The sequence below is a fragment of the Polypterus senegalus genome, chromosome 9, assembly GCF_016835505.1.
Source record: "Polypterus senegalus isolate Bchr_013 chromosome 9, ASM1683550v1, whole genome shotgun sequence".
In the NCBI taxonomy this organism is placed as follows: Eukaryota; Metazoa; Chordata; class Cladistia; order Polypteriformes; family Polypteridae; genus Polypterus; species Polypterus senegalus.
In genome coordinates, this window is record NC_053162.1 from 173861243 (window position 1) to 173879139 (window position 17897).

A 17897-nucleotide genomic window follows, 5' to 3' on the forward strand; every position below is an offset into this window, starting at 1 on the left:
TCATACACCTTTATCGTAAGTCGGGGTCTGATTTTATGATCGATTTTTTGGGTTTCAAGACCCGACTTATACACGAGTATACAGGGCCGTTTGAAGGAATTTGGGGGCCCCAAGCAAAATGGACATAGAGGCCCCCCGCACGCACGCACGCACGCAAAGGAACCACAGCATAGCCATACATATTTCTGCTAGCCTACCTGCTGAAAAATTGCACCATTTGTACAAGACAAGTAGAGCTATTTTATGTGTATAATTTATCACTTACCACTGTCTTGGTTTTTCTTATCCTCCTCTTCCTTTCTCTTCTTTCTTTTTTGGCTTCCTGAAGCCTAATTCCGCTTCATGACTGCCGAGGAAGTTTTGTATTTTGCCGGCAGCAGAGATCGCGTGGTTGGCTGGCTGCTGTCAGCGAGGGGGGCCCCCTTGAGGGGGATCCCGATAACAGTGTCATTGCACTTTACTGCATTCACTATCAATGGGGCGCTCACACAGTTTGTCACTGCATTTTATTCTTAACCAGTCGTTGTCTTGGGGCCCCAGGCCAGCTCGGGGTCCCAAGCAATTGTTTGGTTTGCCTGCCTTGTCGCGACGGGCCTGCGAGTATATACGGTACCTTAGGTGAGCCTTGAAGGCGACCATCTGGCGCGTATGTGTCACAAGGTGTGTACTCACAGCCGAATTTGTTTTATTTTTTCAAAAGAGAGTTGGCAAGCTATTTAGTGTGTTTCTGCCTTTGAGTTAAGTTAACTTTAAGTTAACATTAAGTTGACTTGGATTCTGGTTAGCGTTCTGGTTTTCACATTAGGCCATTTTGCACTTCTGGTCAGTGACCTTACTTCCGTATTTTTGATTACCTCTTGATCCTTCTTTGCTAGCATTTTTGTACTGTTGGCTTAAGAAAGCAGAAGGTGTGTTTTCTACGCTGTGGGCCAAATGATCTGCTAGTTTTTAGAATCCACATTGTTTTTTTTTTTCTTCTCTGTATTTTGGACTTGGTGTCCCAAAGTGCAAACGTCCTGACAGTTCCAAAAATACCCACTGTAGGGGTGGTTGGAAGGGCGATAAATCCCATTGAAATCTCACAAAAAGGGCCTCGTAGAATCTTTATAACATACAAAAGGTTTATACTTGATGATGAAACTCTGACATGACATGAAGCTCCATAGTGTGCAAGGACATAAAGGAATTGTCCAAAAATGCAAAAGGCCCCCAATGCAGAATCCTAAAATGGAACCCCGGTTCCAAAACATCCAAAAAAAACCCATAAGCACAGAAAACTCCCAGTGACTCATCAAACACTACTAAGCACATTCAAAGTGAACCACCAGGAACTGTGGGAGACCCTCCGGATTGAATAGGGGCAGAGGGCAGGTGACTGACGGCGATCCTCAAGTAGGTGGTGCAATGGTGGTCTTCTCACAACCAGCATCCTGGTTTTGAATCCTGCGCCTGGCCATTGCCTGGGTTGATTTTGGGTGTTCTCCCTCCTGCCTGTGTGGCCTTTTCTTCCACATCCCCAAAGTAATTGGTGATTCCACATCGGGCCTGTGGGTGTGTGCATAAGTGGGCCAGAGAGCAGACTGGTATGGCCTCCAGGGTTGGTTTCTGCCTTGCGCCCAATGAATTAAACTGCCATCTCATAAGAATTGAGCATTGTCATAGAATCTGTGCGAGTTATAAAAAAATGCTGTCGGTCTTTTGCCAGGCTGCTGTCACCTGTTCATCCGTTTGCTCAGATTTCCAGTTTTGCCTCGTCATTTTCCAGTTCCATCAAGAGCTGCGGCTTTTCCCTACCTTCGCTTCAGTCGAGTTCCGATTTGCTATGGAAATGGCAGAATGACGGGACTACTAGAAGGGTCAGCTAATCCCCAGGAGGGCAGAAAAGCTCAAAAGTACACAGTTGAACGCAACGTGGGGGAATGAAAACAAGTTCATCTTGAAGGGATGATTAAGTTTGCCCTTTTTTTTTTTCTTCACCCCATGCACTTCATACAATGAATGAACTTCTCGCCGTTCCCGGGGCCTGATCCTCCTCCGCCTGGCAGCCTCGCTTTGTAAAGAGCGTCTCGGCTGGTTAATTAAGGCACAATGCAAGGAGGGCTAATCGGTAAATGAGCTCATCAGAAAGGGTTTTTGAAGCTTACATAAGCTGCTCCTTCTGTGAATGGAGGGAGTCTCCCCATTCTTGGGGGCAAAGCGGCAAAGACGAGAGGTGGAGGTCTTCTGTTTTCTTTTCTTTCTTCTCCCTCTGTCTCAACAGGACCTGTTAATTGTCCCCAGATCTACAGATTAGACCTACCGCGAGGATTAAAGAGAGCCCAGATTTGGGGGCAGAGTACGTCTGACCCATTGCCCCCTCAAAGCCGTGGCCCTAGGAACTGTCATGTGCTTGGATCCCACCACATTCCTGTAAAAGGATCACCGTGCAGCTTTCTCCCAGCCCCTACAACAAGTGGGTCCCTCACTGAAATGAGAGCGATTGGTATAAGCATTAATGGAAATAACAGAAAGCAACGTGACGCTTCATTCTCAAATCTGGATAATCCGGTTTATTGTCGTGATGGGCCAGGGCCAATCCTGGTAGCCCATCAAGGAAAAAGCCCATAACAGGGAGCCAGCCCATCGGACACACACACACTCCCTCACCACAGGCCCAATTTGAAATTGCCAGTTAACCTAACATTAGGGCATACAGGAGAAAAGGCGGAATATCCAGACATGGAAGAGTATGCAAAATCTCCACCGACAGCAACAGTTTACAAACCAGACCAAAATATTAAGTGGGTGTCTGAAATACGAGGGGGCATGAGGTGATGAAGTCCCCAAAAAATCCAACAAGATACATAATACCCGATAGCGTGGGTTGGTGGGGCTGCTTGACAATATATATGTGGGGGGCTGAGCTCGGATGGGCAGAGTGGTGGCTCTGAGGCTAGGGATCTATGCTGGCAATCGGAAGGCTGGTGGTTTGAATCTTGTAGACGCCAGAAGTGACTCTATTCTGTTGGGCCCTTGAGCAAGGCCCTTAACCTGGGGAAGACGTTAACCTGCATGAAGCCCTGCAAGCAGGTCCTTCAACTTACAGGAAAGACTTGGGGATTGGTGGCAGGATTGGCACTCCAGCCACTGTAAAAAAAAAACCTCAGACTGTTCCAGTGTGATGCTGAGGCAAGGGTCTCCAACCTTTTTTCCCCGGAGAGCTACTTTGACAAAATGAAAATGGCCGAGAACTACTCATGTTTTCTAACATTTCTACTCACAGCTTATTTTAACCCAAACAAACTGAATAAGTTTGTTTTGCCCGAATATTTACAAAATGTTGGCATCTACAACTCATCCATCCATCCATTATCCAACCCGCTATATCCTAACTACAGGATCACGGGGGTCTGTTGGAGCCAATCCCAGCCAACACAGGGCACAAGACAGGAAACAAACCCTGGGCAGAGCACGAACACACGCCAAGCACACACTAGGGACAATTTAGAATCGCCAATGCACCTAACTTGCATGTCTTTGGACTGTGGGAGGAAACCCACACAGACATGGGGAGAACATGCAAACTCCATGCAGGGAGGACCTGGGAAGCGCACCCCGGTCTCCTAACTGCAAGGCGGCTGCGCTACCCACTGCACCATCGTACCACCCTCCACAACTCATATTTTGCATTAAAACATCACAAAAAATACCTGTAAGTGCATTTTGTATGTCTGTATGCATTTTCTAGCGTATCTCACACTATTGAATTAAAACCTGAATGCTGTCAAAACAAAACAATGCAATTCCAAATCCACGGATCTGACTCATTCATTTGTCATTTTGTCACATGTCACCGTTTCACTTTATTCACAGGTCCAGTCGCATGTGTGATGTGTTGCTTAGCTAGTCAGATGACTGGCACTGAGGTGTGTGGTGGAGTGGAGCCCCCTTAGGTTCACTCTTATGGAGTCATTTAAATGTTCGCCTGTCCGTCTTGTTCTGATTTTTGATTTCATGACATTCACGTCAGACTCACTGAGGTATGGAGACCCAAACAAAGCAGACATTTTCAGAGCTGCCTGGTGAAGATTCTTATAGTTATGTGGCTCTACTAAGCTCCAGAAATGCTGAGAATGCTGTTGAGACTTTAACTGCACATTATTTTGAAGGTTTACTAATATATAATATATAAAATATAAAATCCAATGTCTCTCTGTCTGTCATTTCACAAGTGAACTACTTCACGGCTTTTTCTATAATTTGCTTGAACATTCTGGTTAATTTTGCGACTTCTCTCATTTCGCTATGTATCAGAGTTCACTTGCGGTAACGATTTATTTGTGCGAATCTGAGATCCACGCAGTGGGCCGAGGGGTGGGGCCTTCCTCAGTCACTCGCCAGCTTCGGGACGTGTGCCTTATCTCGGCTTAGCTAGCGAACGAGAGAACAACTGAATTCAGCTTTGCTTGATATTTAAAATAAAGTGTTACTTAGGTCTTGATGAGTTTAAGTCCGGATGTTCTCTTAAGTGTATGCCACATTGAAAAGAGAGATTGCAATTCAGATTGTGGATCGTGATTTTGTGTTAAAAGGATCGTGATATGATTTTTTTTGGGAAGATTGCCTGCCCCTAATTTGACTAATCAAGTTTTAAAATGTATATAGAATTCATTAACCCTTTGGCGAGCTACTTGGAAAGGGGTTGCGAGGTACCAGTAGCTCGCAAATGACATGTTGGAGACCCCTGTGCTGAGGTGTCACCTGCTGCACTCGGGTCCCAATCCAGGTGGTTTGTCATGTGGTGGGTACAGCAATGTGCTATCAGCGTATGGTCCCAACTTCTCTCTTAGCCCAAAAATACTATAAATTGTTCAAACCCAGGATGATAGACCTGTCAGGCTGCATTGACAATTCTTATTAAAAGGTTTTTTGTAAGAAACATAATAATTTAAAGGAGGACACTTTTTATTGTATGGTCAGAAAGAAATGTTAGTTACTTTTTTGTAATGTCAAAACATATTTATTATTCATTTTTGTTTGATTCCATAAATGTTTTGCCTGTGACACTCACTCACTCAACCAAGTTGGACACATTGTGAGACACCAATTAACACTGGGCATCTGTGCCATGGAGAAACTGGACTACCTGGAAATGTGCAAACTCCTTGGTTTTACTGATATTAAGGGGCAGACTGTTGTGCCTCTGCGTCAAAAGTCAAATCTCTTCTCTTCTCTTCAAAGCCGGTGGCACATTGTACAACATACCAGATCAATTGTGTCTGATTTGTGGACCTTCTCTTCTCTTCTCTTCTCTTCTCTTTTCTCTTCTAATAAGGTGCCACATGAGAGATTGGGCATCAAACTAAAAGAAGTGGGAGTTCATGGTGTGGTATGTAGATGGGTGAAGAATTGGCTCAGACACAGAAAATAGAGAGTGATGATGTGAGGAACCTCATCAGAATTGGGTGAATTTAAGAGTGGAGACCAGCAGGGGGCAGTGCTGTGGCCGCTGTTATTTTTAACATATGTAAATGATCTGGATAGGAAGAAAAATAACAAGCTAGTTAAGTCTGCTGATGATACCAAGATAGGTGGATTGGCAGATAATCTTGAATCTGTTGAAACATCACATAGGGACTTGGACAGTATACTGGCTTGGACAAATTTGTGGCAGATCAAATTTATTGTCAGTAAATGTAACGTATTACACATAAGAAGTAAAAAATTGTATGTTTGAATACACAATGGGAGGGCTGAAAACCGAAAGTCCACATTATGAGAAGGATTCAGGAGTCATAGTGGACTTGACACTATCAACTTCCAAAAAAGTGATAGAATGTCCGGTTATATAGCGCCTTGATATGTGGAGTGCAAGTCCAAGGAGGTGACGCTCAAGCTATTTAACACCTCATTTGGAGTGCTGGGTGCAGTTTTGGTCTACAAAAAGGACATAGCAGCACTAGAAAAGGTCCAGAGAAGAGTAACTAGGCTGATTCAGGGGCTACAGGGGATGAGTTATGAGGAAAGATTAGAAGAGCTGAGCCTTTAAAGGAGATGAAGAGGAGACCTGACTGGAGTGTTTAGAATTGTGAAGGGAATTAGTACAGTGGATCAAGACGGTTATTTTAAACGGAGTTCATCAAGAACACAGGGACACAGAAACTTGTTTAGAGTGAATTTCACACAAACACACACAGAGAACCACACACACGTGGAATAAGCGACCAAGTAGTGTGGTAGACTGTAGGACTTTAGGGACCCTCAAAACTCGACTTGATGGTTTTTTTGGAAGAAATAAGTGGATAGGCTTTGTTGGGCTGAATGGCCTGTTCTCATCTTGATTGTTCTATTGTTCTAAACACTAAAGGGGAGCAGCAACTTTAGCAGAAGGTGCTTGTGGTAGATGTTGTTAAGGCTGACCAACGGCCTGAACTGGAGAAGCACCAATTTAAGCCGTTTATTACAAGCAGGTCAATAAGCTTAACATGCACCATAAGATAAAATAAGATAAGATAAAATGGCCTGTACATGTCAGTGGAGTACCAAGCAAACCCTGGAATGTGAATGTGATTTAGGTACTCTTCTATGCCATGAAGTGAGTGATGTTTTTCTTCCGTGAAGAGTAACCAATCAGGGAATGAGCCATTGTAATGAGCAGGATCCAATCAGGGAAGGGCTGTGAAATAAGCATGAACCAATCCCTGAGCCATTGTAATGAGCAGGATCCAATCAGGGAAGGGCTGTGAAATCAGAACACGATTAGGGTACCGTTTTCAGAAAGCCACTTTTACTCTCATCCACGCCTAAACGCTGATGCTACGTTTGTAGAAGTGTACTACGCTGGAGAACATTTTTAAAAGTCTTTATTTTCAGAAGTTGTGCATTCTGCTCAGACGTTTTTCAAAAACAACAACACCTAATTATTGAAAATGCGGTGGTACACAAATACAACTCTTGTCGATCTTTCATGATGATTTTTCCCAGTGAAAGAATAGTTTCTGCTGAATGAAAGAAATCCACAACAAGTTTTTATTGTTACTTCCGGTTCACTTGTACATTTAAGGTGTGAAATTGCAAATGTCAGACATTTGTACAACTTGCTCTTTGCGAGATATCTCTAGGAAAAAAACTAACTTGACAAATTTCTTTGAAGAATAAGCAAGCTGAATTTCAAAAAAGCTGTTCCACAGGGGAGGCATGCTGACAGACAGACAGATATGATGACAACAGTAGGTGCACTTATTGCAGAGACGTCACAAATATCCTACAAACGGAAAGAAGCAGTAAGAAACAAAAATGCAATCGGAAGAAGAAAAAGCACTCGCAATATTAAAATGTAGCAGAAATGCTAACATTCCAGCGGCAGAGCATCTAAAGCGTTTTTGAATAAGGTTCACAATGAAATGCATTAGATGTATAAAACTAAATGCTTGATTAGTGGCTGATGGCTTTCCTCAGTATACACGAACTGTGAACTTATGAATTATATCCATTAGATGTGTCTGTATCTGTGTCCAATATGGTCGAGAAGGTGAAGTGTACATTGTTTTTTATTTTTCATTTTGCAGGATGAGCTGGGAAAAAGTAGCAAACGAGGATTTCGGATGCCTGGGCCCGATTTTGTGTATGGAAAACCGTACATTGTCAGAGATGGAGGCGTCCCAGAAGGTATGAGGAATGTGTTTTTAATTCATTTGAACAAAATCATAGGAGATAACGGACATTGATGTAGAGCCATGGTGGTCAGTGCCTATCCTGGCAGAACAAGGAACATCCTTAAGGTTACATGTGGCCAGGTGGTCTAACGTGCACATATTTGGGACTCAGGTACAAAACCAGAGTACCTTCAGAAGAACCCACACAGCTATGAGAAGAACACATCAGCTCCTCAAAAACTGAACACTGCGTTCTAATCCAGTCTTCTCAAACTGTGGTTCCACCAAACTATGAGTGCCTATCTATCCATCCATTCACTTTTTGAACTCGGTAGGATCTTATGGAGCCACAGCGCCTACCAAAGACCTCAAAGAAGAAACGTGCACTGAATGAGACAGCAGTCGTCAGCAATACACACACATACAGTTAGACCTGACCAGTCAGTTTAGGATGTGGGAGAAAACCACAAAATCTGAAGGACAGCCATGCAAATATATACATATAAGTATGTGTGTGTATATCTGTGTATATATATGTATATACTGTATCCATCCATCCAATATTCAACCCGCTATATCCTAACTACAGGGTCACGGGGGTCTGCCGGAGCCAATCCCAGCCAACACAGCGTGCAAGGCAGGAAACAAACCCTGGGCAGGGTGCCAGCCCACCGCAGACAGTATATATGTATGTGTATATATATATATATATATATATATATATATATATATATATACACATATATATACATATATACAGTATATATATGGAAGCGAAGGTATACATAATAAATAAATAATATAATAAAATAATCCTGCGACAAGATAAGACTTTTTGGAAGATGAGACGAGTCATTTTGGAAGATTTTTTCAAGTCCCGTGAGACGAGACTTTGGCCATGAGATTTTTTCAAGTCCCGCCCTCCTCTCAATATTCACCCATGCACATGGTCCTCTCGCCCCTCATTCGTCTGAATGCTTTTGAGAGACACAGTTTCTGCTGTCTCAGCTCTTGTAAATTTTAACGTTTTCTTCACTTTAAGTTCCCAATTAAAGAAGACGTATTATGTCCAAATCCTATTGAAGGATTTCATCCCGAAGGGTTATCAACAGAAAAAATGAGTACAGGGGCAATCCTAACACCAAGAGACGATGAAGTCAAACGAATTAACACGAAAATTGTCGATCGGTTACACGGCAAATTGGTGAAATGCGCATCAGTAGACTATGCTGAAACAGAAAACATCAACTTACAATATCATGAAGAATATCTACAACCGTTAACACCATTCGGTCTCCCACCGCACGAATTACTGTAGAAAGAAGGATGTATCCAAGAAAGGTAATGTAGTACATCTTCAGGGGATAACATTAGACACCAAAGGAGATCTTGATATGCCATCCGTATTAAAATGTTAACAGTTTCCCGTCAGAACAGCTTTTGCAAAGACAATTAACAAATAACAGAGACAAACATTCGAAAAAGTCCAATAAACTCACAGGCAGTTATACGTTGCATTGTCACGATGAAAGTCCAAACACAGAATCAAAATTCAATGCGATAGTGATGAAAATTTAATTCAAAAAAATGTTTTTACTGAAGTTTTACAGTAAATGTGTAAGTTTAAAATGTATTTGCGTGATAATTTCAAAGCCAAACAGAACAAAATCGTATATCAATGAATACCTCTAATGCAACTTGAAACATACTTTACTTTCAAGTCATTGTGTTGTACTCTTTTTTTAATATGGTTAATTACTCGCTGTAATGTAAAATAATTAGTTCTATTATGCATATGTAACAATCCAACTGAAAATAAAAATCTGTTTAAATTGGACATCTGCATCTCCATACACGAGTGTTAGAACTGTGAAAAAGGCTAGCGTGAAGTGAGCAGGCTTTGCCCCCTAGTATATATATATTTAAGCATATATGTGTGTGTATACTGTATATATATATATATATATATATTATTGATAATATATTGTGTTTTTACATAATACATACAGTGGTGTGAAAAACTGTTTGCCCCTTTCCTGATTTCTTATTCTTTTGCATGTTTGTCACACAAAATGTTTCTGATCATCAAACACATTTAACCATTAGTCAAATATAACACAAGTAAACACAAAATGCAGTTTTTAAATGATGGCTTTTATTATTTAGGAGAAAAAAATCCAAACCTACCTGGCCCTGTGTGAAAAGTAATTGCCCCTTGTTAAAAATCACCTAACTGTGGTGTATCACACCTGAGTTCAATTTCCGTAGCCACCCCCAGGCCTGATTACTGCCACACCTGTTTCAATCCAGAAATCACTTCAATAGGAGCTGCCTGACACAGAGAAGTAGACCAAAAGCACCTCAAAAGCTAGACATCATGCCAAGAGCCAAAGAAATTCAGGAACAAATGAGAACAGAAGTAATTGAGATCTATCAGTCTGGTAAAGGTTATAAAGCCATTTCTAAAGCTTTGGGACTCCAGTGAACCACAGTGAGAGCCATTATCCACAAATGGCAAAAACATGGAACAGTGGTGAACCTTCTCAGGAGTGGCCGGCCGACCAAAATTACCCCAAGAGCACAGAGACGACTCATCCGAGAGGTCACAAAAGACCCCAGGACAACGTCTAAAGAACTGCAGGCCTCACTTGCCTTAATTAAGGTCAGTGTTCACGACTCCACCATAAGAAAGAGACTGGGCAAAAACGGCCTGCATGGCAGATTTCCAGGACGCAAACCACTGTTAAGCAAAAAGAACATTAGGGCTCGTCTCAATTTTGCTAAGAAACATCTCAATGATTGCCAAGACTTTTGGGAAAATACCTTGTGGACTGATGAGACAAAAGTTGAACTTTTGGAAGGCAAATGTCCCGTTACATCTGGCGTAAAAGGAACACAGCATTTCAGAAAAGAACATCATACCAACAGTCAAATATGGTGGTGGTAGTGTGATGGTCTGGGGTTGTTTTGCTGCTTCAGGACCTGGAAGGCTTGCTGTGATAGATGGAACCATGAATTCTACTGTCTACCAAAAAATCCTGAAGGAGAATGTCCGGCCATCTGTTCGTCAACTCAAGCTGAAGCGATCTTGGGTCCTGCAACAGGACAATGACCCAAAATACACCAGCAAATCCACCTCTGAATGGCTGAAGAAAAACAAAATGAAGACTTTGGAGTGGCCTAGTCAAAGTCCTGACCTGAATCCAATTGAGATGCTATGGCATGACCTTAAAAAGGCGGTTCATGCTAGAAAACCCTCAAATAAAGCTGAATTACAACAATTCTGCAAAGATGAGTGGGCCAAAATTCCTCCAGAGCGCTGTAAAAGACTCATTGCAAGTTATCGCAAACGCTTGATTGCAGTTATTGCTGCTAAGGGTGGCCCAACCAGTTATTAGGTTCAGGGGGCAATTACTTTTTCACACAGGGCCATGTAGGTTTGGATTTTTTAACTCTCCCTAAATAATAAAAACCATCATTTAAAAACTGCATTTTGTGTTTACTTGTGTTATATTTGACTAATGGTTAAATGTGTTTGATGATCAGAAACATTTTGTGTGACAAACATGCAAAAGAATAAGAAATCAGGAAGGGGGCAAATAGTTTTTCACACCACTGTATATAAATATATAACTCTAAATCATTTTAATGTATTTGTACTATTCAGGTCATTCATCCTGCTAATACTGGGTGCTCTCAACTGAAATTTTATTTATTTATTTTTATTATTTTGTTCTGGTGGGCAGTGTTGACTAAATGGAACTACGCCACTTCAGCTCCACGTCCTGGAAGTGGTGGTCAGAAGGCACTTCAAGACTTTGTGGCTTTGAACAGGGAGGCAGTGAAGTCCGGGCTGGTGACCGCCCAAGAGCACTACCATTACCGGGCCTTACACGATTACAAGTACAATCCTGTCAAAGTAGGTCCCTGGATGAAGCATCACCCCCTCCCTGCTGACATGACCTATGGGCTCCCATCACAGTGAGTAACGTTTGTGAATGGTGCAGTTGGTGGGGGGCAGGGGGATCAGCCATCCAGAAGCAGTTTATGTTCATACAGACTGGAGCTTTACAGGGTCAGGCTTACAACACAAGGAGTTGACTGCCCATCTTATCGCTTAACTTGTTTGAACAATTCTAGTATTCTGCTAGTTTGGCACCTGATTAGGTTGCCTCTTGGATGTCACCATGGGGAGGTGTTTCAGGCATGTCCAACCAGGAGGAGACCTCGGGGCAGCAGGAGAGATCATGTCTCTCGGTTAGCCTGGTAGTACCTTGGTATCCCCTTGGTGGAGCAGGAGGAGTTGGTAGAGAAAGGGATATGTCTCTATATCTTTGCCTAATTTGCTAGCCCCTGCAACGCGGACTTAGATAAGTGGCAGAAAATGGATGGATGGATATTATGTATGACTTGTATAACAATTTAGACTTTGAAGATGGTCAAAATGCGCATGGGTTTCTGGTCAGTGTGTTGTAGACATGAAGTACATCAAGCTACCAGGGGATGGAGCTCAATTCTCATGTTCTCTTGAATTTTCTAAGATATGAACTCCTCAGTTTATTGATCCTCTTCTGTGCACTGTTGTGAAAGTAAAGCATTTTCCAGAACTTTAATTTTCATAATTCATAAAAGATTTGCCAAATCGATTAGATCAAATTTCCTCATGTTATTCTTTATGCTCTCGTTTATAGGAGAACTCCTGGTCCGTGGTGAGCGCTCTTGAATGTAGCTTCGGTGATCAGAGTTTCGTCGTGTTATGGTTATGGGGTGACCCTATTGTCCCCTTCATACTCTTTATTATGTAGATGTGAGCAAAATACCTGAAATCCCAGCTCTAACCCTCACGTGTTACAATATGGTTTCTATCTATGACCTTAGACAGCAGGTTAGAGCAATAAAACAGGCAGCGGAAGAAAGTTCCACACTTATTTATTCATGTACTGTCGATAATATGCCCAAAATCATAAACAAAGCAAACTGAGTGGGACAAAAATACCTTTATGGCCTAATAGATGGTTACTACCAGGTGGCTCTCCGTCTTATGTTCTGGTTCAGCATAACCTCTGAATGGAATGAGTGATGGCTTACTCCTCCATGGATAGAAAATGGCAGAGAAAGGAAAGAGAGATAGACAGCAGCTTTGTTACCCTGTCGTTATGTTCGTCCAGCTTCCTTGATGTACCTCACAGACCAATGGGATATCAGACTTCAAGGCGACTCCCTGCTTCATTCGAGTCTTTTTTCGGCGTAACTCAATCCCGTTCCATCCCCACTTAGATTCTCCATCCATCTCAGCCACCTGTATTTCCACAGGCCAGCTGGCCAGAATTTTTAACTTATCTTTCCTAAGATTTTATCTATATGAGTTCTGACCTCTAATAAGTACAACAACTGGTTTCTAAAGTATTTTTTTTCTAATTGTATTTTTATTATATTATAATATTATTACCGCAGCCTCATGACATGGTGTAATTTCCACCCATCAGTTCAGTGAACCTAAGTAAACTTTAAACCTGCAGAAAGCCAAATGAAGTTTGAAAGAGAATGAAGCCGATTGTGGCAGCACTGGGTGTGGGCAAGAACAAGCCTTGGATGGGCACCAGTTCATCATCCCATAGCACCAGTTTAAAATCACCCATTAACCTAACATGCACATATTTGGCAATGTGGAAGGGGAAGTGGAATGCAAAATATATACAGACAATGGGAGAGTTCAACGACACACAACAGGACTAGTTACTTTGGACTTAATACTAATAGATCAAATTTGAGGGATACTGAATCGGTGAGGCCTTAGTACTAAGCACTTTAAAATATAATATAATATCCTTATATTATTTCACTTGTGTCCTCTAGTGCTCAATATAAACAATGGTTACCACAACTACTACATCCCTCCACTACAATTGCGAGGAATCCGTCGTCCTGGCAGAGGTTTTGATCTTTGGCTCATCTTCAAGTCTTCAATTCTTCAATGTGACCAATTATCGACTGTGGTATTTGACTGTTTATTCGGTGCATACTTCGTTACTGACCGAAACTGCATTATTACACTGCCATTTTACACCTCCTTTGTCCTTCACTTCAATGTAAGCCTCCCGATAAAATGAAAAAGGCACATACAGCATAGCTGTGACCAGCAGAAACACTTTCGCCGGCCTTCATACTCACACCAACGCACAGAAGCAGAAACGTCGACATCACGCCAGACCAACCAGCACAGGCAAGATGCCTTAGAACAAGAAAGACAATGTATGACAAACCACAGAGCGACATTTATCCGAAGATCAGCAGCAGAAAGTCCTGCACCTGGACAGTAAACGAACAACAAATTACACACACAACCTTTCTGAAGGGCTGCGGCAAACTGGCAAACAACAAGAAACATTACAACGGAAAAACTACAGGGATTTCATAACACTGACAGCTCAAAACAAGACGTTCCCTTTATATTATGGCATAGGCAATTCCCCGTTCGTTATTGTATGACTATCACCAAGTCACAACGACAACCTTTTAATAACGTTGGAGTTTATTTGCCAGGCCCTGTTTTTACCCATGGCCAGTTGTACACTACATTTTCCAGAGTTACATCGAAACCTGAGTTAAATATACAGATACTTGCGGGTTACACACGAGGGAATATTTTCACTTACAATAACATTTATGCAAAAAATTGTATATTAGTATACTACATTACCTGACGACCACACTTTTCACACGTAGTGACTTACATATGTATTGTAAATATTCACGCTGTCCTAAGTGACTAGAATAACATCCTATACTAAATCACATGACTATTCTAATATCAAGTCCTCTCACAAGTCACTACTTATTAATCTGCTTTCTTGCTGTAATTGTGATTTTTTTCTCTCCCTCATCATCTTTTCATTAATGCTTTTATTCTTGCAAAGTTATTGCAAGCATGATTTTCTAATAATATAATATAATATAATATAATATAATATAATATAATATAATATAATATAATATAATATAATATAATATAATATGCCCTGTGGCGGGCTGGCGCCCTGCCCGGGGGTTTGTTTCCTGCCTTGCCCTGTGTTGGCTGGGATTGGCTCCAGCAGACCCATGTGACCCTGTAGTTAGGATATAGTGGGTTGGATAATGGATGGATATATAATATAATATAATATAATATAATATAATATAATATAATATAATATAATATAATATAATCCATCCATCCATCCATTTTCCAACCCGCTGAATCCAAAACAGGGTCACGGGGTCTGCTGGAGCCAATCCCAGCCAACACAGGGCACAAGGCAGGAACCAATCCTGGGCAGGGTGCCAACCCACTGCAGGACACTATAATATAATATAATATAATATAATATAATATAATATAATATAATAGGGCGGCACGGTGGCGCAGTGGTAGCGCTGCTGCCTCGCTGTTAGGAGGCCCGGGTTCGCTTTCCGGGTCCTCCCTGCGTGGAGTTTGCATGTTCTCCCCGTGTCTTCGTGGGTTTCCTCCGGGCGCTCCGGTTTCCTCCCACAATCAAAAGACATGCAGGTTAGGTGGATTGGCGATTCTAAATTGGCCCTAGTGTGTGCTTGGTGTTTGTGTGTGTCCTGCGGTGGGTTGGCACCCTGCCCGGGATTGGTTCCTGCCTTGTGCCCTGTGTTGGCTGGGATTGGCTCCAGCAGACCCCCGTGACCCTGTATTCAGATTCAGCGGGTTAGAAAATGGATGGATGGGTAATATAATATAATATAATTTAAGCACTCTAACCCTAACCATTTCAACAGCTGAAGCAACGTGAACAGCACTCTGAAGCACATAAGAACAAATTATCATTGTATTGAAGAAGTCGTTAGAACCGGGCATGCTACTTTTAGTGCAGACTGGAGAGACTGGCATACGATCTGCAAAAGACGGGAGTGAAAATGGACATTTCTGGACTGTGTGCACGACTTTCAATTTTATTTCCTCGAGAAGATTAAAGTATTTGGCAGTTATTGTCTAATAATAGTGATCATTTTTTTGTTTTTTCCATTTTTGAGCTTCCCATACACCCCAAAGGTAGAATATCTCACAAAGTATTTTTTAAAATCCAGGGCCTAAAGGGTTAATATCAAGATTGTAAAAGACCAGTAATGGCGGACTGCATGATAACGTGCAGTGAATCCACTTGACTTGATCATTCCTAGTTCTCATCCTCTTTCTCTGTCTCTGTTTTCCATTCGTTTGCTCAGAGGTTGATGCACTTGCTACTTCCTGAGCAGCTCTTCTTTTCTCCATCCCAGTGGCCACTTCTTCTCTTCTTTCGTTGACATCTTTTTGCGTTAAAACTGATTAAGTCAGTGTTTGTGTTGCAATTACTTAGTACGTTTTCTTTAATTTTTCACTTAAGCTGGCACTTAAGTCTTCAATCTGCCTCAAGAATGATTTATGATATGAAGAGGTAGGGGAAGTAATGGTGAAGGTGGTAGGGATGAGAACGGCACCTGTACACATGCACCACACTGCCACCCTGCTGGCTGCTGCCGAGAGTTGATTCTACAATAAAATAAAATAAAAATAAAAAAGTAGTAAAAATCATCACCCTGAAAGCGGATAGTAGATGTCACGCAGTATATGTGTACCAAATTTCAAGTCAATAGGTCAAATAGGTTTGCGAGCTACAGGTGATTTAAAATCCTGGATAGACAAACAGACAGTCACGGTAACGTATTATATACAAAGACAGTAGAAAAGATTATGTATAAATTATAAAGGATTTGGAGAATTGAAAGAACTGGAGAGAAGGAGGGGACGGCAGGTAATGTGGTGTGGTGGTTAAGGCTTTGGATTTCAGACCCTAAGGTTGTGGGTTCAAATCCCACTACTGACAAAAAGTAATGTAATCAGTTGCATCATAAAATGTTGTAAGTCGCTTTGGATAAAGGCGTCAGCCAAAGAAGTAAATGAAATTAAGTGTAGGATGGAGAGTGCATTCACAAGACGAGAGGGAAGGAGGAAGCTTTAAAATAAAACAGTCGACTTCAAAGCTAACCTAACCCAATAAACCATAAGAAAAGGTCCTAAAATACAACCAATTAAAACTTAATAAGGTGCTTAGATGACAGAATGTACAAGAGAATAAAGTTAAATAATGCAACCTATAAGCCAAAATAAATCAATAATAGACCAAACTAAACTTAAGGGATATAAAAGCTAGATTTTCGTAACGCTTTTTGCATGCTACTCACTGAACACACTTGATCTGTAACCAGAGCGGTTCCTTCAAATAGCTGCTCACTGTTTTCATTTTCCGAATATGTAAAATACTGCAGCAGGATTCAGGCTTTACCGAACTGCGCGGCCTTTCAGAACACTTGAGTGTCATAATGAAATCCCTCATTTCAGATCCGTGACAATTTTCAAAATGCAAAATTGGTGGCTACCCAAAGTAGAAAGTGAGGAGGTGTTTTTAGTTTTAAGTGATGCCCTTTGGTCTTGTAATCGCTCTCCCTTCAGTAGACAGGAGGCCGTGTCTCTATCTTCAGGTCTGTATTTTATAAAATCTCTCCCCATCTCGCTAAGAGAGGACAGCGGTGCACCAGAACATGTGCAGTATATGCGATTGTGGATAATTTGCATGTGCTCTGTCTTTTGAATTTCTGGTATTTTGACCCCTTTTGTATTTATGACTTTGAATTTTGGTTTTGCTTTGCTTTGGATCGATGATTTGCCTGCCTTTTGTGTTTCTGACCCTCACTAAGTTCTCTGATCACAGTTCCTCTCTTGATCGACCGTCATAAATGGCCTGCTGGCCTGCCATTTCCCTTCAGGTTTGCTGATTCTTGTTGCTGTGTGTGTCCCGTGCCAATTTGTGGTCTGTGGCCAGGTGATCATAACAACACCAAAACACCAAGTACGCCTCAAGATTCACACAGTGAGGCGGCAGCTGGAGTTAAAGAATGCGTGAAGTTCATTGTGCCACCACCTTGGCAAGGAGACGAAGTGCAGACGTAACTGCTAATGTCGTCAGAGAGCTCTTAGGATTACCATGAAGCCGGCGCTCCCCCGGTAAACTCCTCACCTTTCTTTGCAGATGAACCCCTCAGCCCACTGCTAATTAATACTCCCCTCAGGCCTTGAGCTGCTGTGGGTTCAGTTCATGGTCACTGTACAGTTTGGATTTGTAAGTTGCTGTGTGTCAGATAAATAAATAAAGATGTACATAAAATGGATATTTGTTCCCTTCATCTTGGGATTTCAAGATGCTTGGTCATATCATCTATGCA

The 17897-nt window shown here is 41.8% G+C and overlaps 1 protein-coding gene across 2 annotated transcripts in view; it reads left to right on the forward strand.

The window, feature by feature from the left end:
• The window catches only part of cfap77 (cilia and flagella associated protein 77), a 171308-nt gene that overhangs the window by 102356 nt on the left and 51055 nt on the right, over positions 1-17897 (forward strand). For both annotated transcript variants that reach the window (XM_039764294.1, XM_039764296.1), the window contains 2 exons: positions 7548-7647; positions 11381-11615. In XM_039764294.1, coding sequence (XP_039620228.1) covers positions 7548-7647; positions 11381-11615 — 335 coding nt within the window. The remainder of the gene's footprint in view (positions 1-7547; positions 7648-11380; positions 11616-17897) is intronic.